Here is a 23,066-nt window from a genome sequence, read left to right as displayed (position 1 = left end):
TAGCGCGCAACTCGATCGTCACTTCATCAGACTGATTGTTTGGAATCTTTATGACGTATCCCACACCCTCCCACTTGGGCCGTAGCTCACCCGTGTACTTGAGGCGCATCTCATCTCCCACGGCCAATTTCACGTCTCCAAGCTCGAGCTTGGGCAGAATGAAGCTGGCAAGATGTTTGTTGTTCAAGCCAAGGTCCCAACGGACGATGAGACCATCCTGTGACTGAGATTCCTTCAGCTTACGATCGTAGTCTGCTTCAATCTTGACCAGGGGACCGAAGATGTTTTGGTACTGAAAAGCATCGTCATAACGTAAGAGAACAGGCGCGGGCTCGTCATCTACCGCCGTGGCTTTCTCCAGGTCCGCGAAAGTCGCCTGGGAATTCTCCTTCCACATTTCCTCCAGTTTTGCGATCAACTGCGGGCTAAGATGCCGGGCTCGGAGCTGCTCTTGATCTGATGGAGCGGCAACAAGCCATGGCAGGAATGAGCGATCCTCAATCAGTGGCTGCCAGCGCGAAGTGTCCCAGTTCATATCCTTTGACGACGGCATGGCGGCACAGGGCTGACGACAAAGCAAAACCACAACTGTGTCGGATTTGGCCGGAATAAAACCCAATAGAAAAACATTCTTAGTTCCACAGTTGTAACACTCCAGGATAGTGTCGCCCAGGGACGAGGCGGGGTGAAGCTGAACCTCCTTGTGGCGAGCTCGGACAAGATGGTTGACGATATGTGAAGAGGATGTGTTCCCACGAGCACTGCAAAACCACTTGCTGCAAGCCAGACATTTTACCACACTGCTCGGATTATGAATACCGCAATAACTATAGAAAGGCAGGTAAACGTTAGCGGAAGATTCGGACCAGAGAGACACATGGTTTCGTAGTTACTCACGCGCATGCGTGCGGAGGTAGCTCCTTCTCCTCCTCAAGGTTGCCCTCATTTTGCCTGCGGCCAGTCACAGCGGCGCTGGTAACACTGTCGACGTCGTCGTCACCAATATTATCCGATCCATCATCTTCGTCGTCGTGTCTTCTTGGGCGCGGACCGCCGGTCATGTTCAGAATAGTCTCATCGAGATCCGCTGGAGCCCTACCATCGCCAATAGCAGCCATAGTCTGCCTGAAGTCGAAATTGATGGGTTATCAAATAGCAGAAAACCTAGCTCGTGTTGCTGACTCTAGGCAAGGAACGCAGTACCACTCAGAGCGTAACGTTTCGAAGGGGAGAGACGGTAGCGTGGCAACCGCGACGGAAATCGAAGATGCCGGAAATACGGGAACCAAAGGAGCGTCAGGACAAGCCAGTCGTCCTAAATGAATGAGCAAAAGGGACAATTTTCAGTCCTTCTTGTCGAAAAGATCCAGTGTACCACAGTAGAGGGGCACAGGAACGAGAGAAACTAAGGTCCGGTCTTAGTAAGTCAACCTATATCAGCGCACCAAATAGACAGAACATACCGGTTGATTCCAATACCCTAGCCCACTTGACTTAGCCTTCCGTCACTATGAACCCGGCGAACGAAAGTCGCTAATCCTGAAAATCAGGACGGTGTACGGAGTAGTTGTCAGGACTTTGAGAGAGCGAGTCAATGGACTGCGATCGGCTTTTGGATGTTTTAAGTTATCGGACCTTTTGCCGCCAGAAGCCCACAGTCCGGTAGCCGGTTCAGGCCAGTGGCGCAACTTTTTTGGAGAAAAAAAAGTTGTTCGGCGGACCAGATCTCGACAAGCTATCATACAGACCACTCCAGAATACATTAAAAAAAGATGCTGGTAAGTATATGTCGCTCGCATACATATTGGCGGGATTTTTCTACTTTTTATAAAATCACAGAAACATTCTGACAGACACCTAGCGTCGTCAAGCCCGTGAGCGTCGAGACTATCTCTATCGGAGAGCTCTGCTTCTCCGTGATGCCTCCATCGCCGAAAAAAGAGCTCAACTCAAGGCTTCTTTGGCCACCGGAAAGACTCTTGACCCCTCAATAGCGGATGATAAAAAGCTCCGTGAAGACTTCAAATATGATGAATCATTAGAGACGCCCAACAAGGAGAACAAAGACACCGACTATGCTGACCTCGATGATGAATACGCTCTCACCTCTGGTATCATTGACCCTCGTCCGATTGTCACCACCTCCCGGTCACCCTCCGTCCGCCTAGGCACATTTGCGAAGGAAATCCGATTGCTTCTACCCACATCAATCCGCCTGAATCGTGGTACTCTTGTCCTTCCTGATCTCGTGGCGAGCGCAAATGCCGCGGCGTTGACAGACATGGTTCTCTTGCACGAACACCGTGGAACGCCCACCGCGATGACCATCTCTCATCTTCCTCATGGCCCGACAGCCAGTTTCTCGTTGCACAACGTCGTTCTCCGTGCGGACATTCCCAATGCGGCCCGTGGGACTGTTTCGGAGAGCTACCCTCACCTGATCTTTGAGGGTTTTAGAACGAAGCTCGGTCTTCGTGTGGTTCAGATTCTGAAGCACCTGTTCCCACCTCGTGAGGCTGGCAAGGTCGGCAATCGAGTCGTCACCTTCGTGAACAAGGAGGATAATATTGAGGTTCGGCACCATGTCTTCGTTAAGACTGGGTACCGGGATGTCGAGTTGGCTGAGGTTGGCCCGCGGATGACAATGAGGCTTTTCGAAATCCGTGGTGGCTCGCTGGAGAAGGGCTCGAGTGGTGATGTTGAATGGGCTCTCACGCAGTACACAAGAACAAGCAAGAAGAAGGACTATCTGTGAGCATTTGGGACATCGACTGGAGGCAGTGGCTCTGTGTATATTCTTACGGATGCAAAAAGTTACTTGGCGCACAAGGTGTTTAGGAGGGATCAAAGTGCTTGATGTTTGGTAGCACTGCATCATTATTCATTAGATTGGTTATACCCATTGAGAGGAAAGTCAAAATTCGCTTCAACTCCTTCTGCAACAACATAAGAAATGATGATCCTCAACTGTGGAGCTGTTCGTTAGGAGATAGCAAGGCTAGCTGAACCGATGAACAAGTCTGTCCCATAGCTCGATGGAAGAGAAGCAGAATATCATCGCGTAGGTGAGACCAGTTGCGCAACCCTAAGACGGCCGATGTTCCCAACAGTGCCAACGATTTTCCAGCTAGATGTAGACCATTCGCCCTGATAGATGCGGCAATCGTATGGCTCTCAACTCTTGGCCTGAAAGAACTGACCGCCGTCTTTCGGAAGACCCCTGGGCGCTGACTTAGGGTTGATCTACCACAGATCCGTCTTTAATACCAGGCGGCGTCAAGAGACCATGATCATCGCTGTTCGAGCCGACAGCAATCTGCTCAGCACCCTGGCCCGCTGCACAACTTCGAGTTTCCCCTTGGCGAAGAAAGATCGAAAGAAGAGATCTACCAGTTTCATAGTAGAACCAGCCCTCATGGACCGGAAGTTCCTTTCCATCAACATCCTTCTTCGGAGGCATAGGGAACCCATCCAGTCGATTCTCCCAATTCTTTCCCGTCTTGGCCGCGAAGAAGTCTCTGAATGCTGCTATGGCACTGTCCTGGTCACTGCCGGGAGGCGCGAGCATCTCGTCAATGGACTTTCCGGTACGACTGTACTTGGCTTGCGTCGCGTAAGTGTGAGGCATGTCGTTTGACTCGTGGACCTACAGATATATCAGCTTATGTTGCAAGCGCGAAGAGGTCACTCGGCGCCTCGGAGGCAGGGACCTACCTTGATCTGGAATTTCTCGCGTGTATTGTTCCGAGACAATTGGCGGTAGATAGTAGCGCTGTACGTCTCCCCCGTGCCCTGCTCAACATATACGTGATAGTTCGCTTGATATTTGATTGAATCTGTCAGACCGCAGAGCCACACCCTGGTTAAGGAGACATACCTGCTGTTAAGGCCTTCCCCTTGCGGGTTCGAGACTTCGGGTTAGACGAATCGTTTCCAGGTGCTTGACTACAGTCAATATCTTGAAGCATCGGCGCTATTATGACCATACGTACCCGATGACTTGTCCTTGGCCTTCAACTGCCTCGTCTGGACCTTTGCGGCCCGTCTCTGTTTCTTTTTGTCTTTGTTCGGGAGATTCGCCAAAAGATAGGCTCCCTCGGGCTTCGGCTTACGGAGTTTTGACTGCAACGAATCCTCGAGCCAGCCATAGGTTACAATCTTAACTGTTTCCAGAAGCTTGGCCTTTTGAACTGTTCCATCTGGAACCTTAGTACCTGCCTAGTCTCGGCTGCAAAGGGAATGATGGGTGCCATACCTGCTTCGACATTCTTTTCGAAGGTCTCCGTGGTGGTAATCAAGTGCGTAACATCCTCGGTGACGTCCTTCGAAAAGGTCCCTCCATGGGCTCGTATCCACTGTTGGATCTTATCACCGTTGACAGGGAACCTGCCAATGGCACAAGCGTGGATATTTTTGAATGTCTTTCCCATGGTTTCTAGAGGCGAGGTGATAACTTGAATTTGGTGAGGGCGGCAATAAAATCAGAGGCCAAGATCAAGAGCAGAGAGCACAGCAGATGCGTTAGTGATGAGGGAGGAGGAAGCATGAAGTATTGTTTTGTAACACTATCAGGGCTGATACTAAAACGTGTGCGATGTGTTACTACCCCTCAGGAAGATATGAATTGGCAATGAGGTTACCCAAATGTGTCCATTTCAGTAGAACTAAACTACTAGGAGTATGTAGAGGAGCTTCAGGAAAAGACAGAAATGTTTCTGAACCCAGAAATAATGACATACATGTAGCCCGAAAGTGATCTTGAGATAAGATATGAGTGAGACATGATCTTGGAGAACGTAAGCCTTCTAGTCATTAAAGAGTCATCAACTCATCGTAGAAAAGTGGCACTGAACTGATGCCACGGAGCAAGGCAAAGAGCTTTCTGCATTAAGCCTCAGAGGTTTTCACAGCTTGCACAAAAGCGCGAATCTTGGCAAGATCTTGTGAACCATCAGATTCCACACCAGAACTCACGTCGACCCCAACCACTTTGTGTCCAGAGTCTCCCAGCTTCTTGATGGTATCAACAACGTTGGAAGGGTCCAAGCCACCCGCCAGAATCACTCGTAGCCCATCATCGCCACCAAGGACTTTCTGAACATGCGACTGATCGAGAAGCTCACCAGAGCCACCTGCACCGGAATCGAGCAAAGGCAAGCTGTGGTAAGCTCTGCGTGCGATACCAGACTCATCCAAGGCAAATTTACGAATGACGGGCACAGGGATTAGGCTGGCCCATTCGAGGGGTTCTGACCCATGCAGCTGCACGACGTCCAAACCTAGTTTTTGCTGCTTGTCCAGGATGTAAGCCAACGGCTGATTTTGGAACACTCCCACAAGCAGAGCCCGCGTTGGATGACGCAGGACGCGGGTAGAATGATCAAAGAAGTCGGAGGAAAAAGTATTGGCGGGTGATGTGGAGTCAGGCTGGACAGTAGGGCGCTGGGTCGACTTCACTACCTGAGCAATGCGCAGAGCGACATCGTCAGGTACACATCGTTTGCGACCTTCCACGAGGATAATGCCAATCAGATCTGCACCAGCTTCGACAGCAGCACGTGCACCCTCTTCCGAGCGAGTTCCACAGATCTTCACCAACCGTGAGCCCGGGGCCGACTTGGAGTTATTTTCGGAGTTACCCCCTAAAAGTTCTGTAACAAAGGCAGATGTGTTCGGGGCCCGCATCAGCGCCTCGCCGACAAGGATAGCTTTGACACCATCCTTTTTATAAGCCTCTACATCCTTCGGTCCAGAGATACCACTGAGAGCACAGACGATGGTGCTTTCAGGTACCAGGTCCATCAACCGACTCGTAGTGCCCAGATCGACTTCAAAGCTTGTCAAATCCCTGTTGTTGACGCCCACCACCTCGGCGCCCAGTTCAACAGCAATTTTCATCTCTTCTGGGGTGTTGACCTCGACGAGAGGCTCCATTCCAAGACTGCGGGAGTAATTGTAAAGCCTCGTAAGAAGCTCAACACTCAGCATCTTCACGATGAGCAGGACGGTGTCGGCACCAGCTAGACGTGCCTCCAGGATTTGGTATTCGTCAAAAATGAACTCTTTCCGAAGGACAGCGGGCCGGTTAGGCAAGCCTTCCAGGCTCTGACGGACGGCTCGCAGATCGTCGATGCTGCCTTTGAACCACTCTGGCTCAGTGAGAACTGAGATGACACTAGCTCCAGCCTTGGCATATTGTCGGGCCTGAGCCGGAGCACATGCCGTCTCCGCAATCATGCCCTTGGATGGAGAAGCCCGCTTGATCTCTGCCATCAACGATAGTGGATAGGGGGATTGTCTGAGGCGAGCAGGAAATGAAATCTGAGGTGGCGCGAGGCTGAGGTCGTAGGCAGCCTGAAGATCTTCGGGACGTTGCGATGGAGTCAGTTTCTGAACAGCAACGGCTGCTCTCCGGTGATCATAGATCTTATTCAAAATGGAAGTCTTCTTGTCTACCTTTGGTGCGCTGCCGTTCACCGTGGCCGAGCCGGATGAGGATTTGCCGTTAGCCTCCCAGGTCCCTGCTGTAAGCTTCAAGAAGTTCCTGAACATGGTGCGGCCATGCTCCGTAAGAATACTTTCCGGATGGAACTGGACACCTTCCACTGCGTATTGCTTGTGTCTGATTCCCATGATTACGTCCTTGCCGCTGCCATCGTTCAATGGGACGGTTGATGTAACTTCCAGACAGTCTGGGACAGTCGCGTGCGTTCCAGCCAACGAGTGATATCGAGTCACTTCAACCGCAGGAGGCAGGCCTTCATAGACACCTCTGCCGTCATGCTTCAGTATCGATGTCTTGCCATGCAGGATTTCACCGAAAACGTCGACCTTTCCACCAAAAGACGTGATCATACATTGCTGTCCCATACAAACACCGAATACAGGTATTTTCCCACCGAAGTACTTTATGGCCGCATTACTGATACCGGCATCTGTTTCTGGATGGCCTGGGCCGGGACTAATGACCAGCTGAGTCGGCTTCTTGGCGATCAGCTCTTCCAATGTGATCTCGTCATTACGAAAAACTGTGACGGTGGCTCCCTCTAAAACAAGATACTGGTATACGTTCCAGGTGAAAGAATCGTAATTGTCAATGAGAATGACATTCGAGGCACTGGCCAGCTGTGCGGCTTTGGTGGGATGGCGGGGAGAATGGTCAACGAGATCGGAGTTCGCCATGATTGAGACTTGGAGCAGGAACGATTCGAGGTCGCTTTCACTGAGGAAGATGAACAAAGTCTGCGTTAGATTTGCGCTTGTCCTGCCAGAGATGGAAGGGAAATCTCACCTGCTTCAGATCGATCAAGGGGTGCCTTGTGCCACCAAGAGTAATACGGAGAATAATCACGCTGTTTGACTCATCACAGTCGTCCGATGCAGGGGGGTCAAAATTTCCTAATCGGGCTTGTTTGCCAAACTGCGCAAATAGTCTGCCTCACCGCCTGGCGCTAAGCCCGAACAGGTATACATTGTTGACCTCCAGCCAAAAGGCTCCTTCAATAATATTCTTGAGCGCCCGCCTGGAGCTAAAGCTCTGAGCTGCATTGATTTCGACCTTCAGTTGGCTCGATTTCTCAGTCGAATTCTATCCTTGTCCGTCACGCGACTCCTTGCTATATCCGATTGGTATCTATAATGTTATAAATTGTCTTGCCAAATGGCTCCCATCCCGGAGGCCTATTTCCCGTCCCTGGACAAGTGCTTCTCCGGGGACGTCCAGCTTCTGTATGCGCGTTTTGTCCGTACAATTGAAAAGTGATCGGTGTTAATATACTTTCTATTAGATCTTGGAGAAGAGCCTTCATCTATACCTGCAACCCTGACAGTGATGTCGACGATACAGGCAGCTTCCATGCGTTCCTTTCGCATCCAGAGAGCACTCGCCTGCTTTCAAATTGCTTGAATGCATTCTCGTCGCCTTCGCCAAAGACAAAGGCCGATTTCGAGACCAGGACAGCGGCAATCCATGCAGAGACAACTGCCCAAGCTTCTTACGATCTGAAGGAAATCAAAGCGGATACCCTGTGGTTGAGTCAAAGGGCTGGGATCGACGAGATAACCGCTCTTCGGATCACGGTTCTGGAATGGCAGGATCGTCCTGCTGCGCGCTTGCTAGCTAGATTTACTGAGGAGGAATCAACTAGCCTACAGAGTGCCGCTGGGATCGACAATTTACGTGCGTCGCTTGCAGGGCCTGCGTTGAGTGAAGTTCTGCGACAGAAGGCTGGTGACGACTCCGATTTCTTGTCCGAGGAAAATAGACGACTTAGATTGCGCAACCTTTATCTATCCGAGAGAAGCCATCTGTTGAAGACAGCACGCAAACTGCTCGCATTGTCCCTCCACAACAGCTCTCAGAATGATGCTGCTCCTCCCGCTCCTCATGTCAGTGATCGCACCGAATCCTTGCGCAAGCTAAGTGCAGCCGTCTTTCAAGAAAAATCTGCAGGCAGTGAATGGCGGTCCTTTGTGGAAGCCTGCATCAAGGCCATCAAAGATCGACTTTCCGCATTAGAAGGAGATGGGGGCTGGTTGGGTGTCGCTGAGAGCAACGAAGCAGTAGAGAACATGTGGAGGACCGTCCTTGTTGAAGAGGTCCTGCACGTCACACAGATGCTCTTCCTCCAACTTCAGGCATCGCCCGAGATTCCCACTGCTGAACTATTGGTATCTTGGCTCTGTGTCATGGGTGATTACAGTTTCCTGGAATCAGTCCAAGTAGTAAGTCATGTTCTGAACTTCCTCGATTATCGTGACTCCATGACTGACCATTAAAGCCTTGCCAAAACCCCTTGGAGATACTCTTACCGCTACAGGCTTTCGTCGCTCTGACAACCCTTGCGTTCATGAAGCTACCACTGGCCATGCCCTCAATCATCAACAAATCAACGTCAACACCACCTTCACAGTCGCCATATTTCCTTTCCAAGGACAAAATCGGCCAATTGAACGAAATATTTGTAACCGCCGGGCTTGAATCTAAAACTGCAAATCCCGCAGCATTCTCATGGGGTCTACTTCTACATACGTTGAGAGAGCTGGCACTTAGCGACAAAGAGACGCGGGAGCTGGAACAGTTTCACAGCGCGGTGGATTCCTTTCAATCGAATACCCCCACTCAAATTCGGGCCGAGCTTCGGAGCTCTCCTTGTACGAGGAGTTGCTCGAATGCGCACGGTCTCCCACTTGCACAGCTGAGGACTCGATCGCCCTTTTGACTTCGAATGCTATGAAGGACATGATGTTCGAAGTGATAGTCGCTTTGGCCACCAACATTGGTTCAACATCGGCCGTCGACGACGTCCTTACAGAACGGTGGACACGAGTAGTACTTTTGGATCTCATTCGCGTCGTGAGGATTTACGTGGAGTATTCCCCCGAGATTGTTGGCTCTGTCTTGGCAATTCTCAATGGGCCTCCCACAAAATCACTATGTTCTTCACAGTCTCTCTCTGCCGCTACCGACCCGCGATGGATTTTCATGAACGATGATTTCCTAATGGACAAGATTTTCCGCATCGCACGCTCACGGTTTCCATACGAAACGGTGCCATTCTTGAAACTCTGCCGAGCGCTCATTAGCACAGACATGGTGAACGAGGAGGGCACTCCACAAATCCTCAGCGAGATGGAGAATATGGACACCTTCACACAGATAGTGCCATTCGAATTTCAGGGATATGAAACAATCCGTGAAGATGAAAATGCCAATCTCGTCACCCTCACACAGCCCCTGGCGATCTTCGAGTCGTCGACGGCGAGGCAAATTATGGACCATGAACCAAGCAATGCTCTGGTTGTCACAAGCTCATCACATGTACCTTCATCAACTTTAGGACAAGTGATATCCGAAGCAAAGCCAGCAGTGATTATGTGGTATCATGAATATTCCTGCCTGAGTTATCTCGGGAGTTACTTAGAAGAATGGAATGAAAACGGTGGGTACTCATCCGGTGTGGAAGAAGACAACGTTGCGGAGATTATAGGTCTTATGGCGGACCTACTTGTTGCCGCATGGGTTCAGCCAACGCCAAATGAGGCAGGATCTGGCGCCAAACGTATTTTGGAGATTGCAAGCGATGGATTGGCTCGCGAAAGTGATATTATATCGTTGATCTTCGATATATTCGAGCGCAGTCTGCACAATATCGGTCCGAGGGCCGGATTAGACAGCAAAGTAGAGTCGGTCATCGCCTGCTTACGCTTCATTCGTGCACTTACAATGGTTTTACCTGGAAGGGTATGGCCTCTGCTTGCTCGGAGCAGTCTACTCGGGTCAGACGGCAAGGGCGGCGTCATGACCGCAATCGTTTCCGCGACTGAAGTGACATCGGGAGATTATCCATTCCTGCTTGAGTGTGTCAAATTATTCCAGACTGTCGTGGACGACTCAGCATCGCGCGCGATGGTGAGGAAATGCCCGAATAACTTGTCTGGAAAAATGGCGGCTGCCTCTGAATGGACCTCTGGCGTACCAACTCATATCATGAGAGGTACCTTATTGAATTTTGTGCGGACAATGGTAGAGGTGTTCAACAGCAACATCGACTGGCGTTTCAACGCCCCGGAACAAAGGCTCGAGATCAATGCCACTCTTGCTAAGACCTTTGAAAGGATGATACATTATACCTATGGGACGAACGATTCTGCCAAACTGGATTCGAAGGTTACTGGTGTTTTCTCCTCATCCGCGACATATCTTCTGGATGTGCTACGACCACAGTCCAAGGCAGACCTGCCTTTCAATCCAATCCTTCGGTTGGTCGTTGACGGCCTTCAGACGCCGGCTACTTTACATCTTCGCTACCTCGTGTTGATGGAGAAGCAGGTGAGATCGACGTTGGAGTTAACTACCAGACTATTGGAGGCTGCCCGGTATCTGGAGCAACCAACCTCGCTACTAGAGGACCAACTATTCAAGGCCACTCCCGTTCTCGTCAAACTATATTCGTTGCTCGATGCCTACCGCTTACCCGTCATATTACTTCTTGAGGTCCTAATCTCCGGTGCAGCTCTCGACTCCGCGAATGAACCCCCGTCCTTGGTCGGACACCTTGGGGCGGAGTCCTCCTGCCTCTTCCTCGACGTTCTGTCACAATTCGACAAGCCGTTGAGTGATCAGAAATTACACTTAGCGGTATGGCACTTCCTATCCACAATCGTCAGTAAGCGTCAGCAGTGGCTCGCGGTGTATATCCTCACTGGATCGTCTGCCCGGCAGACAATGAAGAAAACAGACGCAAAGGGCGGGCCCACCATGAGGGGAACGCCCTTTCTCCAAATTGCCCTTGGAATGCTTTTGAACATTGAACAAATGGATCTTCGTGCAGCACTTTCCTTGCTGGAGTTTGTTTCGTGTGCTCAGGAGAATTGGCCCTGGGCCACACCAGAGCTGCGGAAAACCCCTCAGTTTTTTAACAGCCTTGTCAACTATGTCTCGAAATTGAAAATTCCATCATTACCGGTTCAGGATCAGATCTTCGCTACGCGAATTGCCGCCGTCGTTGCTGACCTTTGTGCTGTCTACCTTCACTCGGCCAAGGATATGGAGGATCGGACTTTTTACAAGACATTGATCCCGCTTGTGTTTTGGTACTCGAAAGACGCAGTCGATGTCTCTGCTTATAATGCATCATTACACGCCAATCTGAAGAGGAATTTCGAGATGAGATATTCTGGCTGCAAGCTCGCCGGTTTCAGGAGGACATCTTTGCAGCCTCGCTCTTTGGGCCGTGACTACTATTACGACATTCAATTAGGAGACAAGCTTCTTTCTTATGACTTCGCTTGGTCAGGGACTAAGAATCAAGGATTTGCCGAGGAATTCGAACGAGCCAACATCAATCTGTCATTGGTCGAGGCACAGGTGGTACGTACAGTGGTGAACTTTTACCTTACTAATGAGAAGATTTCTGACCATTTTTGTATAGAGCCTCCTCCATAGCTGGAAGTTCTTCGCGACGGAGCATTGTACGGACTTTATGGCGGACCGTGAAGTTCAAAAATCGATGGCTTCGGTCGTGCAGAGCTGTCTCGAAGCCAACATCAAGGGAGTTCCGCAAGAAGCAATATTTGAGAAGATCCAGCAAACAAGGGTGGAATTTGCACAGGCTTTACTTCAGCGGCTGGTAGAGGCTGGAGCACAGGGTGCTGAAGTCTTCGGCTTGCTGAGAGTCGTTTGGGATGCTTTGCGCACTCGCCGCGCAACTTATGAAGAAGCCTTGGTGAACGACGACGCAGAATACTATCGCTCAGTTCTAAATGTACTCTTCCTTGCGCTGCAGTTCCACCTCGACAGCAGCTCCCGGACGGCGCCTGAAGCATCGAGCAGGAAAGCAGAGATCTCGTCCGATCTGACGTTAGTGATTGAGATTGTGAAGACCGTCGTTGCGCACGGTTTCCGGTCGTTGACTACTTATCTGCATGACCAACCGGACAAGTGTGAGCCGAAGGATTTCGCTCTACTGACCGCTATCCTGCAGACTTCGCTTCAAATCAAAAATGCCGATCGCTTATACGAGCACATTGTGTACCACATTGAAGATAACGACACGGCTAGGCACGCCATGTCACTGTTCTCATGGGCGGATCAACTAGCGGTGTCTGGAGATCCCGTGTACGGAGAGCTCAGTATTCTGTTCCTTGTCAAGCTGTCAACGCTGCCGATGCTAGCAGAACATTTGGCAGTCGAAGCGGTCTTGACGAGGCTTTCCACCTGCCGGTTGACTAATATCTTGCAACAACCCCGAGGCTTTGGACCGTTCGACACCGTACCCAGATTGTACACGATCTGGACTGCGGGATTCCTTCCATTGTGCTTGAATCTCCTGTACCACGTCCTCCGCACCGCGCCCGAAGTGGCTGCATTCCTTAACCAGTTCGAAGGGCAGCTTAAGCGGGCGTCCGAATCTTTCGTTGCGGACCGCTCAGGTTCTCCATCACGACGCATCTGTCTAAGCATGGCATCCGAAGCATACTCGCTTGCGCTTATTTCCTTCATCTTGAACCGCTTCCGAGAAGCCGGTCCCAGTGCCGGGGTAGATGCACAGTGTATCCAGGAACTCAAGTGGGATAAGACGCAGGTCAAGGAAGATATTGAGGAATTGCTAGAGCGTCGGCAGAGTCTTCGCGCGCGGATTGTGGCTACCAGCGAAAAAGAAGTGGAGCTGGCGCGACAGAAGCCGGTGAACCCTGCCTCAGGCGCAGAAAACCGTCTGGAGGAGAAGGTTGTGAATGAGCTCAAGGCAGCGCTGGTTTGCCTTGGAGGAGAGGAGGCGTAATGATGATGATGATGTATTGAGCGGTCCAGCTGTTTTTGGCCGAGTTTACGTTTCTTACCTTCGCATCTTCAGGGTATCATTTCTTCTACTTCGATCTAGCATGCTCTATGGGATGGATCGGATGGAGTGTAAATTATCCTGGGTAGAATATATCTTTGTTGTCTTCCTTCGCCTTTTTTCTCCGTTTTCCACGAAGAGCATATCCTTTGATTTAATTGACATCGGATAAGCTTCACGGATAAATGTGCCGTCTCATGCATCAAGAACGACCGAAACGCACCATACTGACTCTAGCCAATAATCATCCCATGATCCATGCTCATAATTCCAATACCCATGGCATTAAAGCTGAGATCCGACTATACCGAGAAGTCCGAGGTCAGCCTCGGAGCAAGGAATAAGCGATGCGGGGGAAATGCGGGGGGAGCTTTGTTTCTCTGGACGCGCCAGCGACGTAGACTAGCATCACCAAGAATGTAGGCTACGCATTGGACGCGATCGGTGACACAATCGGTAAAAGGGGTCATTTTAGGTCTACTTTGAGCTTAGCGGGGTATTCCGAGGGGAAAATAACTGGGCCCAGTGAATGGCGTTTGTATCTTGGGTCTGAGTATATATAGATTCTGCTTACTTGCTTTTCTCAGCGAACATCCTTGGAGCAGGACATCAATAATCGACTCAGATTTCAAAGAACAGAAAAGATATTGATTGAAGATGCCGTTCAAATCGCGCTATCACGTCGATATCCCAAACACACACCTCGCCTCACTCCTCCTCAAATCGCCCACGCACCCTCTCTCGACAACAAATCGATGCTTTTCCGAGGCCGCCCGCCCAGACACCCATTACTTCACCACCCATGACTTTCGACTGTGGAGCCAGCGGTTCGCGGCTGGACTGCGCAAAGCTGGTCTTCAGCGCGGTGACCGTGTACTGCTCTTCTCCGGGAATGATCTGTTCTTCCCTGTCGTGTTCATGGGGATCATCATGGCCGGGGGGATCTTCACGGGTGCTAATCCGACGTTTGTGGCGAGGGAGCTGGCTTTCCAGTTGCAGGATAGCGGGGCTTCGTTCCTCCTCTGTGCGGACGTGAGTCTTGATGTGGGGATCGAGGCTGCCCAGATCGCCGGGTTGAGCCGGGATCGGGTCTTTGTGTTCAATAATGCGATCTTTGATGGGCAGGGGGAAGGGAGCAAAGGGTGTCGCTACTGGGGGAGTTGGTAGCTTCCGTTGAGGAGGGGAGAGGATTTGTCTGGGATGAGCTGTCGACGCCCGAGGAAGCTGACCGAACTCTTGCGCTGAACTACTCGAGCGGCACGACGGGCCGGCCAAAGGGGGTGGAGATCACGCACAAGAACTACGTTGCCAACATGCTGCAGTACAACTACATGTTTTACCTGAGCCCTGATTGGAAGGAGAGGTCGGCCAGGGCGCGGTGGCTGTGCTTTTTGCCGATGTACCATGCTATGGCGCAGAACATTTTTATCGCAGCTGCGCTGAGCCGTGAAGCGGCTGTCTACATTATGCCAAAGTTTGACTTCATCAAGATGCTCGAATATGTGGAGAAGTTCCGCATCTCGGACCTCATTTTGGTGCCCCCGGTGGTGGTTGCATTGGCCAAGCACCCTGCGGTCAAGAGCGGAAAGTATGACCTGAGCAGCGTAGAGACCATCGGAAGTGGAGCAGCGCCCCTGGGACGAGAAGTGTGCGAGGAGGTTGAGGCCCTGTGGCCACCTGGTCGCATTAATGTCAAGCAAGGCTGGGGAATGACCGAGTATGGATTCTTTGATTTTGATTGCGAAGAGTCCTGACAAGCTAATCTTATGTCTCTAACAGAACCACATGTTCGATATTGGGCTGGAACCCAGCTGAAAAGAGCTATAGTGCGTCAGTTGGAGAGTTAAATGCGAACTGTGAAGCGAAAATCATGGCCGACGACGGAGTGACAGAGTATGGACGCAACCAACGCGGCGAACTCTGGGTACGAGCCCCGAATATCATGAAAGGTTACTGGAAGAACCCCAAGCAACCAAGGAAACCAAGACGGCCGATGGATGGTTGAAAACAGGGGACATTGCATACGTGGACGACCACGGGAGGTTCCATGTCGTCGACCGCAAGAAGGTTAGCCCAAACTCTCTCGCAGCACTGCAACCCATGGTGCGTGACTGCTGCATGAAGTATTGTAAGCTGACAGTGCCGATCTCGGATAGGAATTGATCAAGGTGAAAGGCAACCAGGTGGCACCGGCAGAGCTGGAGGCCCTGTTACTGGAACATCCTGCGGTTGCCGATGTTGCCGTCATTGGGGTGCAAGTGTAAGTAAATCGACCAAAAATGAGACCCAAGGCTAACGCTGGTTACCTGAATAGGAATGACGACGAGCGTCCTCGAGCGTATATTGTGCTAAAGCCAGGACACAACGCCGCCGCGGACGACATTGTCGCCTTCATGGATGGCAAAGTGTCTGCAATCAAGAGAATAACTGGTGGGGTAGTCTTTGTCGACGCCATTCCTAAGAACCCGTCTGGAAAAATTTTGCGTAAAGTGCTTCGAGAAAGAGCCAAAGAAGAGACCCAAAAGAATGGGGTCGCTGCTAAGCTATAGAGTGGTGATTGGGTGTTCTTCCATTTTGACATGATTTAGCTTAGTTTGCCCCTCAGTTCATGCATATTGATACAGATCGACTGTCACTCCCAGAGTTCTGGTTGGTGCAGGATATTTGAGATCTGTACAGAGTTTGATGGATCAAGCATCCTATAGATAGCCTGCTCTCCGGGATGGCCAGGTCGTTGGGACAATAGATCAGATACATGAGACAGGAGAGTCGATTAAACATTCTCTATATTCCAGAAAGGAAGTTCTCCACGTCCGAACTGAAGCCAATTCGCCATGGACGACTCGAAAGGCAACGACATTGATACAGGTGTCTGGCGGAGTCACCAAAAGGCGACCACTTTCTCGCCCCTCGACGGCGCCGCTTGCTCTTATAACGAGCAAATCTCGATAATGGCGAGTCATATGGATCGCCTGCGTGAAAATCTTGTTAGCACTTGTTTTGATTTGGATCCATATTTTTTTGAATGATTCATTGGTGTATACAATCGTCCACACTGGATCGATGTGGCCAATTATCAACAAACCGGGAAGCGATGTACATGGACCTCATTGTCCTGCACTAAGGAGTATCCATTAAACTTCAAATGGCTATAGACAACGGGACTCAATTCTTTGGATGGAAAGGGAAAAGGGAGAAAGATGGTTGAGGAGAAGGATGAAAGGAGGAGAAAGCGACTGGTGTCGTGGTTTCCCCTCCCAAACATCACCTGTCTCCCTGTTTTTCTTTCTTACAATTCTGTGAAGTTGAACTCAGCCAACGGAATGGCTGACTGGGACAGCCTCATCAGATATCTAGACTATATCGTTGATCCAGGACTATGGGTCTGCAATGCCGACTGGTCAGATTGATCATAGACCCCAAACTTAGTGAGTACTTAGTCTGCTTTAGTTGATCGTCGCTAGGACTGCCTACTCGCTAGCCTCTGTTTCAGGCGCCACTTTCGCTCTCTGAGCCCACCCCTTCTGGTGGCGCATCTACATCAGCTGAAATTGCCAGGCTTCGGAAGCCCAGGCATTCTTGCCCCAGAGAACTGCCCTATGAGGACGTGGGGAGACTTGTGTCTGTCCTCCCGTGTCCTCATCCATTTCACCAGTTCCGTGGCTGATCACAATGCAGCTGGGCCGGGATGGCCCCCTCTCTTAGTCGTCGGGCCAGATTGCCAGAGGGAAAGAGACGCACGATATTTATGGTCATCTGGGTTGATATGTGGAGTCTATTCGTTTCCAAGCCCCAGGCTATTAGACAATGACATCTTCCTGCCGAATCAGCCTGGGGGCCAGAATGTAACTTCCCGTGCCTTGTGTTCAATCAGCCTCATCTTATAAAGCCAAGGAGAGCCGTCCTGAGACCTCGATGTTTGCTTCATTTCTCTGATGATGTGCTTCTTGTAGCTTACTCTTACGTCTACTACACTCGAGTCCACACTGCATGGCAAACCTCCGTCGGCTTGCTCTTCCTTTCTCATCTTGTCCTTCAATTTCCCAAAACATAACATAACCGTGAGGGTTCGCGTGAGGGTTGATCTATCCTTGTGGTGTGTTACACAGGTTCTGGTAGATTCCTTGTTATAAGGCTTGTTGACAACGGTATTAGGATACTTATCCCGATCCAGCTTAAGAGGTGGCGGAGGACAGCCACTTCATGGACGGGGACACTGCACGTCTGGCAATGAGCCCTGGAGATCACTGCTGGGTCATACCTAAAGTCTTGCAAGCACACTCACTCGGGATCGTATATCCTGCTCTTTTAGTGATCTGCATCGTAGGCCTAGCGCGGCTTATCAGACGTCGACGGCAAGGGCAGTGCGGACTGCCTATGAGCGAGATGGATTCACGATCCTTGAGGCAGGAGAAGTATGATTGCGAGCAGCAGACGAAGGAACTGCAACAGAGTACGCCCAGTTCAAATGCTCCGTCGCACAGAAGCTTCCCTTTGCCTTCGGCTTGTGATATACTGCAACCCCTGTCACAACTTGCGCCGTTGCCGTCAAGTGGCTATCTTGCCTCTATTTTGGGTTGTCAACCGAGTAGAAGCAGATTGGCATCTGAAGAGGATGGCCAGTTGCAACAGTCTTCTGCACTTGCTGGGTCCGAGTCCAGGGCCGTATCTCAGGGGAACGTCTCCGATCGCGATGAATATTGCCCAGCGACCTCGGATAGGAATGCTGGCTTGGTCGGATCATTCACTTCGGCCTGTTCTAAAATAGAAAATGAGGATCAACGCCGGGACGAAGCTTCAACAGTACCTGCCGCACGGTCTGTTGAGTCTCACAGACAGGAAGTCTATGAGCTTGCAGGCTCCGAAGAACTTCATCCACCTGAGAGACGAAATCAAACAGTTCACTTTCCTCAGGTTGTGGATGCAGAAGGCACCCGTTCCTGGAGGCGGGTGATCGTGGAATACAGCTGAGGTGGAAGAATCCCTTCCTGAAGTTTGGAACATCCTCTGGGCACATTTCGGACTCTGTTTCTTCTTTTTATCTTGTCAGTTCATCTATGGTAGATCAGCGTGGGTGGCGGTGTGTTTTGAAGATAAAGTTGTTTATGACTGATGATATTGCATGATTTTCAATGATGATGTTTTGACTTTCTCGATCTTCCCAATACATAATTCCATTTGAAAAGTATTGATTCTCCGCAGTCAGCCATCATTCACATGCCAGTGATGTCTATGGGAGTATTCCAGGGGTAGGGCAGATAAAGCGCAGAAGCTCTCCGCTGCTTACTCATCCATGGCATGCGATCTACAGCCAAGTGACAGCATCTCCATCTCCACCTCCAACTTAGAGCATCAGCCTCCTCACTTCCCCCAACCACTATCTCCAATAGATCAGGGAGCGCAAACATGACTCTCACAGCCTTCCCCCACATCTCATCAACAGCACCCACATGCCCCGATCTCAAAATCCTCAACCTCTCTCGCCTTCTCACCCGCCTAGAACACAACCTACTCTCCCCATCCGCAGACCTCAAATCTCTCCGACGAAACGAATACCAGCGCATGCGCATAGCAGCCGTACGTCTCCCTCTTCCATTCAATTAGATATCGATCCAGCAATAAGTCTACCTTCCATGCCGCCGAATTGACACCCATCACAGAACGTCGAATACGCCCGCACCCTCCTTTCACAGCTCGAACGCACCCTCCCAACCCTCAAACCCCTCGACCGCCGCCACGAGCTCCAAACAGACCTCACGCGAAAACGACAAACACTCAAGCTCCTCCAGGATGTATTAGACAGGAGTGCCGCGGAGGCGGAAATGCGCCAAGCACCCGAAACTGACTTAGAATCTGACGGAGAGGACGAGATAATTCTCGACGGTGAGGAGGAAGAAGCGGTAACGGTCACGCCGGAGGCGGGGAGTACATCGTCCGCATCTGAAGGCAACAGGGATGCTGTCTCCGAGGAAGCGAGAGAGGAGGTGCACGCCGAAGCGGAAGGCGAAGCTGAATTTGAGACGGATATTCCCAAGACTACACTGCAGACTACTGCGTCAACAACGACAGCATCACCGCAATCAGCGACAGCGACAGCGACAGCGACAGCAGCAGCAGCAACAACACTACGACACCGACATCTGAGGGGCCCTGCTGCTGCAACAGACTCCGCAGCAATAGCCACCGGCTCCGCGACCTCAACCTCCAAACTCCAAGAAACAGAGCAGACGCTCGACGCTCACCGCGCCGAACAAGAAGACCTCACTTCCTCCCTGCTTTCCCTTGCGACGCAGCTCAAGGCTTCCTCGCAAGCATTCCATTCCAGTTTGGAGGCGGAGAAGTCGGTGCTGGCGCGCGCGGTCGAAGGTCTCGACCGTACGACTACCAATATGGGCGCCGCTGAAAAGAGGATGGGGATGTTGCGGCGCATGACTGAGGGGAAAGGCTGGTTGGGGCGGATGATGCTGTATGCGTGGATTTTCGGACTGTGGATTGTGGCCGTGTTGATTGTGTTTCTGGGGCCAAAGTTGCGACTCTGAGTGTCTGTACTTTGGTTTAGAGTTTTGCCCTTCATCCATGATCTCAGCGTTGACAATTCGAGTGTTCTGTATATACGAGCTCCTGGCCCTCGTAGCCCGTACATACCTATCCTTTACTTTGACCGACGAACGAGTAGCTACGGTAATCCCATGGCTAAAACAAATGAATAATTCACAATTCCTTTAGCTCTGACTATGACCAACTACCGACCCGACATGACACGTGAGAAGAGACATGATAATCTGCATATCCTGCCATTCCCTGTGCCCACTGCCATCTTGTCCTTCATTGTTTCCAATGGGCACGAAACCAAGGATAGGATACGTGGTATCAGGTTGCACACAGAATCGGTGACGAGGGCATCAAGATGATGAGAGGATATCCAGTATTCGAAAAGCAGAGACATGGAAAAATTGTGGCAAGTATGGAAACGTAAAGAGGGATGTGATAAGGATTAGAAGACAAACGACAAGATTGAATAAGAAAATGCGGGCATCCCATGGAGAAAAAAAAAGAAATAAAAGGAAATGGACATAAACCACAGAGTCTCTCGCCTGCAGGGCTGTAAAGAAACAACAGATAACCCGCTGCACATGGCGAATGGAAAAAGAAATGATGAACAAACTCCTGCTCTGTGTCTTTGGGGATATCAATAATCTTAATGATAACAGAGAGCTGGTGAGATATCATTTCCACACAAAGAAAATAAGGAGATTAGTAGATGGACAGATTGAATATCTCAAACGCTCTCAAACGCCAGGGTCTCGAGCAGGAGAGAATCGAGATCACATATGGCAAGAGCATCCAGGAAAAGAGACAGAACATCGACATCTGATTACAAGCCACATCATATGTGGTCTAAAACGTTTTGAAAGGGAAATCCTCACTCCGTCAAGTATAATGGCTCATTAGATCAGACCACAGAGTCTGAGGTTCTCTTGGATAATGATATCTGGAAGGCGTTAGTGGTCGGTAATTAAGAGTAAACAAGGGTCCTTAGGAGACGTACCATTCACAGCCGCCATGACGAAACGAATTTGTGTAGTATCGGTGGCGCATGTGAAGTGAGTGTAGATCTGCTTCTGCTCGGCCTGGTTGAGCGATACGAAGCGGTTCAGGATGTAATCGCAGGCTGCGGCGTAGTCGGCACCGCCCTCATAATCGGGGAAATAGTTCTTCATGGGGCTGACAGGCAGCTTCTCCTTGAACCGATCAATCTTGTTCAGGAACAAGATGATAGAGGTCTTGACGAACCACCGCGAGTTGCAAATCGAGTCGAACAGGGTGAGCGCTTCCTGCATACGGTTGACGGTCTCGTCTTCGAACAGCAGCTGATCGTACTCCGAGATGGCGACCAGGAAAAGAATTGTTGTCACGTTCTCAAAGCAGTGAATCCACTTCTTACGCTCCGAACGCTGACCACCGACGTCGAACATGCGGTAGGTCAAGTCGCCAATAATAAAGGTCGTCTCTGTGATACCAGTGGTCTTGACTCGAGAGCGCAGAACATCCTGGTCGGTGGGAAGGTAGTCAGGCTGAGCGATACGGTCGATCGCATCGAAGTAGCTGTCAACCCGATTAGCAAACAGTCTGAAGCACCGCAGAGGGACAGGGTAAACTCACTATTTGGCGGAATCGTTCAATTGGTACTCGCGAGAACGCTTGAAGCACTCCTGAACACCAGTATCACGCCAAAGAGCACCAATGGCGTTTCCAACCTCCGGGGGCAGGCTGTCTCCCTCAATCTGAGCAGGTTGCATGAAGATGGTCTGAACATGGTATTCGTTGCGAGCGTCTTCCAGGGGAAGTTCCAGCGACTCCATAGCCTCCAAGATGACGCGCATCGACTGGACAGTGTTGCTGTAGATGATTTCTTTGAATGATTCCCGCTCATCGCGCGAGTATCCACCCTCATGGATGAGCTTCATCTGCTTCAGAATCGTCGACTTGCCGGACTCACCAGCTCCTGTTCAAGGACATTAGTTGAAAAAGGTCTTGTCGAGAATGAGAAGCGGCTCGATGGAGGCATACCGAGCAAAAGCATCTTGATCTCGTTTCGCTGCATCATCTTATCCCTTTTGAGCTGGTTCTCAATCTCCTCGTTACGGGCCTTGCCCTCCTTATCCTCGGTGCTCATTCCGCAACCCATCTTGGCGGTAGTTGATTATTCAATTGACTGGGGTATCTTAACGAAAGTCTAGTGTAATGCAGGTATACTCGGAAGGATTTTCGCGGGACAGATTATCGTGGAAGCCTATCAATGACAGATGTCAGTAAAAAAGGCAAGTACCGTCACGAAACCATTAGATGATACAGTCAACGACATCGAAGGTGATACATCATGGGAGAGAAGAATCGCAAATGGAAAATGTTCATAGAAAACAGACAGGCAACAGACAATTACAAATCAGAGTGATCGTGCTGACGCAAGGAGAGGTAGGTTCATGCGGCGGAAAGGCCCTCTCGAGGCAGACCAGACAGACGGGCGGCTGTGCTAGAGGGTAAAAGGAACAGAATCACCCACTTCGTTTGAAATCCTTTCCGGCGGGAGGATGATAGTTCGCACTTCTCAGATAGAAAGAGGAAGGCGAACGGCTTCTCCGAATTGATTGAAGACAATATTACCGAGAAGCTGAGCGACAGTACAGAAAAATGAGGGGAGTTTAAAGGGGTGTAAAAATTATAGGTAGGTGAACGAGTTAGGACCGGGCGGGAAAGGAGGCGAAAAGGAAAGCAGTAGTTAAGTTGAAACCGCCCGCAAGGCCGGGAGAATAATGGGCTAAGCACCGGGTACGGAACCACAATCTCGATCCGATCGAATGGAGAAGAAGAAAATAAAGTATGTAGAAGGAAGACAGCAGGCACAAGAAAAGAAGCTAGAGAAAAGGCGGGATGAAGAAATTGATCTATCTATCAACCCTTGTCAGAGGGGGAAGTCGATAGATGAGGATGGATGATTTAGGGAGAGAGAGGAAGAGGACGAGAGAAAGTGGGAGCGGAAGAAAAAGCCTAAGGCTTTAGATTTGGGGGTGGGAAATGCAGGTAGAGGGACCGAAGAGGCTAACGTAAGGGGAAAAGCCCGAGAGACAAGAGACACAGACAGAGAAGATATCTATGGAGATACCTACGGAGTAGAGAGGTACTACTAAGTACTAAGTCAACGATCTATCTACCTAGACTACCTTG

At 50.5% G+C, this 23,066-nt stretch overlaps 9 protein-coding genes across 9 annotated transcripts; 5 read left to right on the top strand and 4 right to left on the bottom strand.

Moving 5' to 3' along the window:
• Nucleotides 1-1,737: 1,737 nt before the first annotated feature.
• Nucleotides 1,738-2,755, top strand: P174DRAFT_389098 (snoRNA-binding rRNA-processing protein IMP4; the record flags this gene model as incomplete). The annotated part of the gene is made up of 2 exons (XM_024823434.1): nucleotides 1,738-1,778; nucleotides 1,862-2,755. Exons 1-2 carry the CDS (start codon nucleotides 1,773-1,775, stop codon nucleotides 2,753-2,755), a joined length of 900 nt encoding a protein of 299 aa, XP_024682653.1. The 5' UTR covers nucleotides 1,738-1,772.
• A 477-nt stretch (nucleotides 2,756-3,232) lies between these two features.
• On the bottom strand, nucleotides 3,233-4,821 carry P174DRAFT_485362 (BRCT domain protein; the record flags this gene model as incomplete). The annotated part of the gene is given in 5 exon segments (XM_024830770.1): nucleotides 3,233-3,646; nucleotides 3,715-3,836; nucleotides 3,878-3,973; nucleotides 3,993-4,199; nucleotides 4,256-4,821. The coding sequence occupies 5 exon segments, from the start codon at nucleotides 4,428-4,430 to the stop codon at nucleotides 3,233-3,235; spliced, it is 1,014 nt and encodes a 337-aa protein (XP_024682652.1). The 5' UTR covers nucleotides 4,431-4,821.
• Nucleotides 4,735-7,285, bottom strand: P174DRAFT_441333 (bifunctional anthranilate synthase/indole-3-glycerol-phosphate synthase). The gene has a single exon (XM_024827287.1). It carries the CDS (start codon nucleotides 7,180-7,182, stop codon nucleotides 4,888-4,890), a length of 2,295 nt encoding a protein of 764 aa, XP_024682651.1. The 5' UTR covers nucleotides 7,183-7,285; the 3' UTR covers nucleotides 4,735-4,887.
• A 278-nt stretch (nucleotides 7,286-7,563) lies between these two features.
• Nucleotides 7,564-13,426, top strand: P174DRAFT_450975 (nucleoporin). The gene is made up of 5 exons (XM_024828987.1): nucleotides 7,564-7,728; nucleotides 7,788-8,724; nucleotides 8,781-9,153; nucleotides 9,198-11,872; nucleotides 11,934-13,426. The coding sequence occupies exons 1-5, from the start codon at nucleotides 7,661-7,663 to the stop codon at nucleotides 13,281-13,283; spliced, it is 5,403 nt and encodes a 1,800-aa protein (XP_024682650.1). The 5' UTR covers nucleotides 7,564-7,660; the 3' UTR covers nucleotides 13,284-13,426.
• A 571-nt stretch (nucleotides 13,427-13,997) lies between these two features.
• P174DRAFT_460165 (acyl--CoA ligase) lies at nucleotides 13,998-15,889 on the top strand (the record flags this gene model as incomplete). Its single annotated transcript, XM_024829851.1, has 6 exons — nucleotides 13,998-14,484; nucleotides 14,508-15,057; nucleotides 15,120-15,264; nucleotides 15,318-15,407; nucleotides 15,497-15,600; nucleotides 15,655-15,889. 6 exons carry the CDS (start codon nucleotides 13,998-14,000, stop codon nucleotides 15,887-15,889), a joined length of 1,611 nt encoding a protein of 536 aa, XP_024682649.1.
• A 1,654-nt stretch (nucleotides 15,890-17,543) lies between these two features.
• On the top strand, nucleotides 17,544-18,311 carry P174DRAFT_503850 (uncharacterized protein; the record flags this gene model as incomplete). Its single annotated transcript, XM_024831180.1, has 1 exon — nucleotides 17,544-18,311. One exon carries the CDS (start codon nucleotides 17,544-17,546, stop codon nucleotides 18,309-18,311), a length of 768 nt encoding a protein of 255 aa, XP_024682648.1.
• Nucleotides 18,312-18,686: 375 nt separating this feature from the next.
• Nucleotides 18,687-20,029, top strand: P174DRAFT_441328 (uncharacterized protein). The gene is made up of 2 exons (XM_024827286.1): nucleotides 18,687-18,917; nucleotides 19,001-20,029. The coding sequence occupies exons 1-2, from the start codon at nucleotides 18,747-18,749 to the stop codon at nucleotides 19,877-19,879; spliced, it is 1,050 nt and encodes a 349-aa protein (XP_024682647.1). The 5' UTR covers nucleotides 18,687-18,746; the 3' UTR covers nucleotides 19,880-20,029.
• Nucleotides 20,022-20,706, bottom strand: P174DRAFT_170071 (uncharacterized protein). The gene has a single exon (XM_024821225.1). The coding sequence runs from the start codon at nucleotides 20,568-20,570 to the stop codon at nucleotides 20,211-20,213; it is 360 nt and encodes a 119-aa protein (XP_024682646.1). The 5' UTR covers nucleotides 20,571-20,706; the 3' UTR covers nucleotides 20,022-20,210.
• An 82-nt stretch (nucleotides 20,707-20,788) lies between these two features.
• On the bottom strand, nucleotides 20,789-22,029 carry gpaA (guanine nucleotide-binding protein subunit alpha gpaA; the record flags this gene model as incomplete). The annotated part of the gene is made up of 4 exons (XM_024825672.1): nucleotides 20,789-20,832; nucleotides 20,890-21,446; nucleotides 21,504-21,846; nucleotides 21,912-22,029. 4 exons carry the CDS (start codon nucleotides 22,027-22,029, stop codon nucleotides 20,789-20,791), a joined length of 1,062 nt encoding a protein of 353 aa, XP_024682645.1.
• Between the last annotated feature and the right edge of the window lie 1,037 nt (nucleotides 22,030-23,066).

Source organism: Aspergillus novofumigatus (assembly GCF_002847465.1).
Source record: "Aspergillus novofumigatus IBT 16806 chromosome Unknown P174scaffold_4, whole genome shotgun sequence".
In the NCBI taxonomy this organism is placed as follows: Eukaryota; Fungi; Ascomycota; class Eurotiomycetes; order Eurotiales; family Aspergillaceae; genus Aspergillus; species Aspergillus novofumigatus.
The sequence above is the reverse complement of the archived record's forward strand: the minus strand, read 5'-3'. Positions and strand labels throughout refer to the sequence as shown.

Excerpts from the sequence above, each read along its gene's own strand:
- P174DRAFT_441333 (XM_024827287.1), bottom strand. The coding sequence starts at position 7,182 with ATGGCGAACTCCGATCTCGTTGACCATTCTCCCCGCCATCCCACCAAA.
- P174DRAFT_450975 (XM_024828987.1), top strand. The coding sequence starts at position 7,661 with ATGGCTCCCATCCCGGAGGCCTATTTCCCGTCCCTGGACAAGTGCTTC. Across the intron at positions 8,725-8,780 it reads TCCTGGAATCAGTCCAAGTA|CCTTGCCAAAACCCCTTGGA; the intron begins GTAAGTCATGTT and ends TGACCATTAAAG. Across the intron at positions 11,873-11,933 it reads CATTGGTCGAGGCACAGGTG|AGCCTCCTCCATAGCTGGAA; the intron begins GTACGTACAGTG and ends ATTTTTGTATAG.
- P174DRAFT_441328 (XM_024827286.1), top strand. The coding sequence starts at position 18,747 with ATGACTCTCACAGCCTTCCCCCACATCTCATCAACAGCACCCACATGC. Across the intron at positions 18,918-19,000 it reads AGCGCATGCGCATAGCAGCC|AACGTCGAATACGCCCGCAC; the intron begins GTACGTCTCCCT and ends CACCCATCACAG.
- P174DRAFT_170071 (XM_024821225.1), bottom strand. The coding sequence starts at position 20,570 with ATGATATCTCACCAGCTCTCTGTTATCATTAAGATTATTGATATCCCC.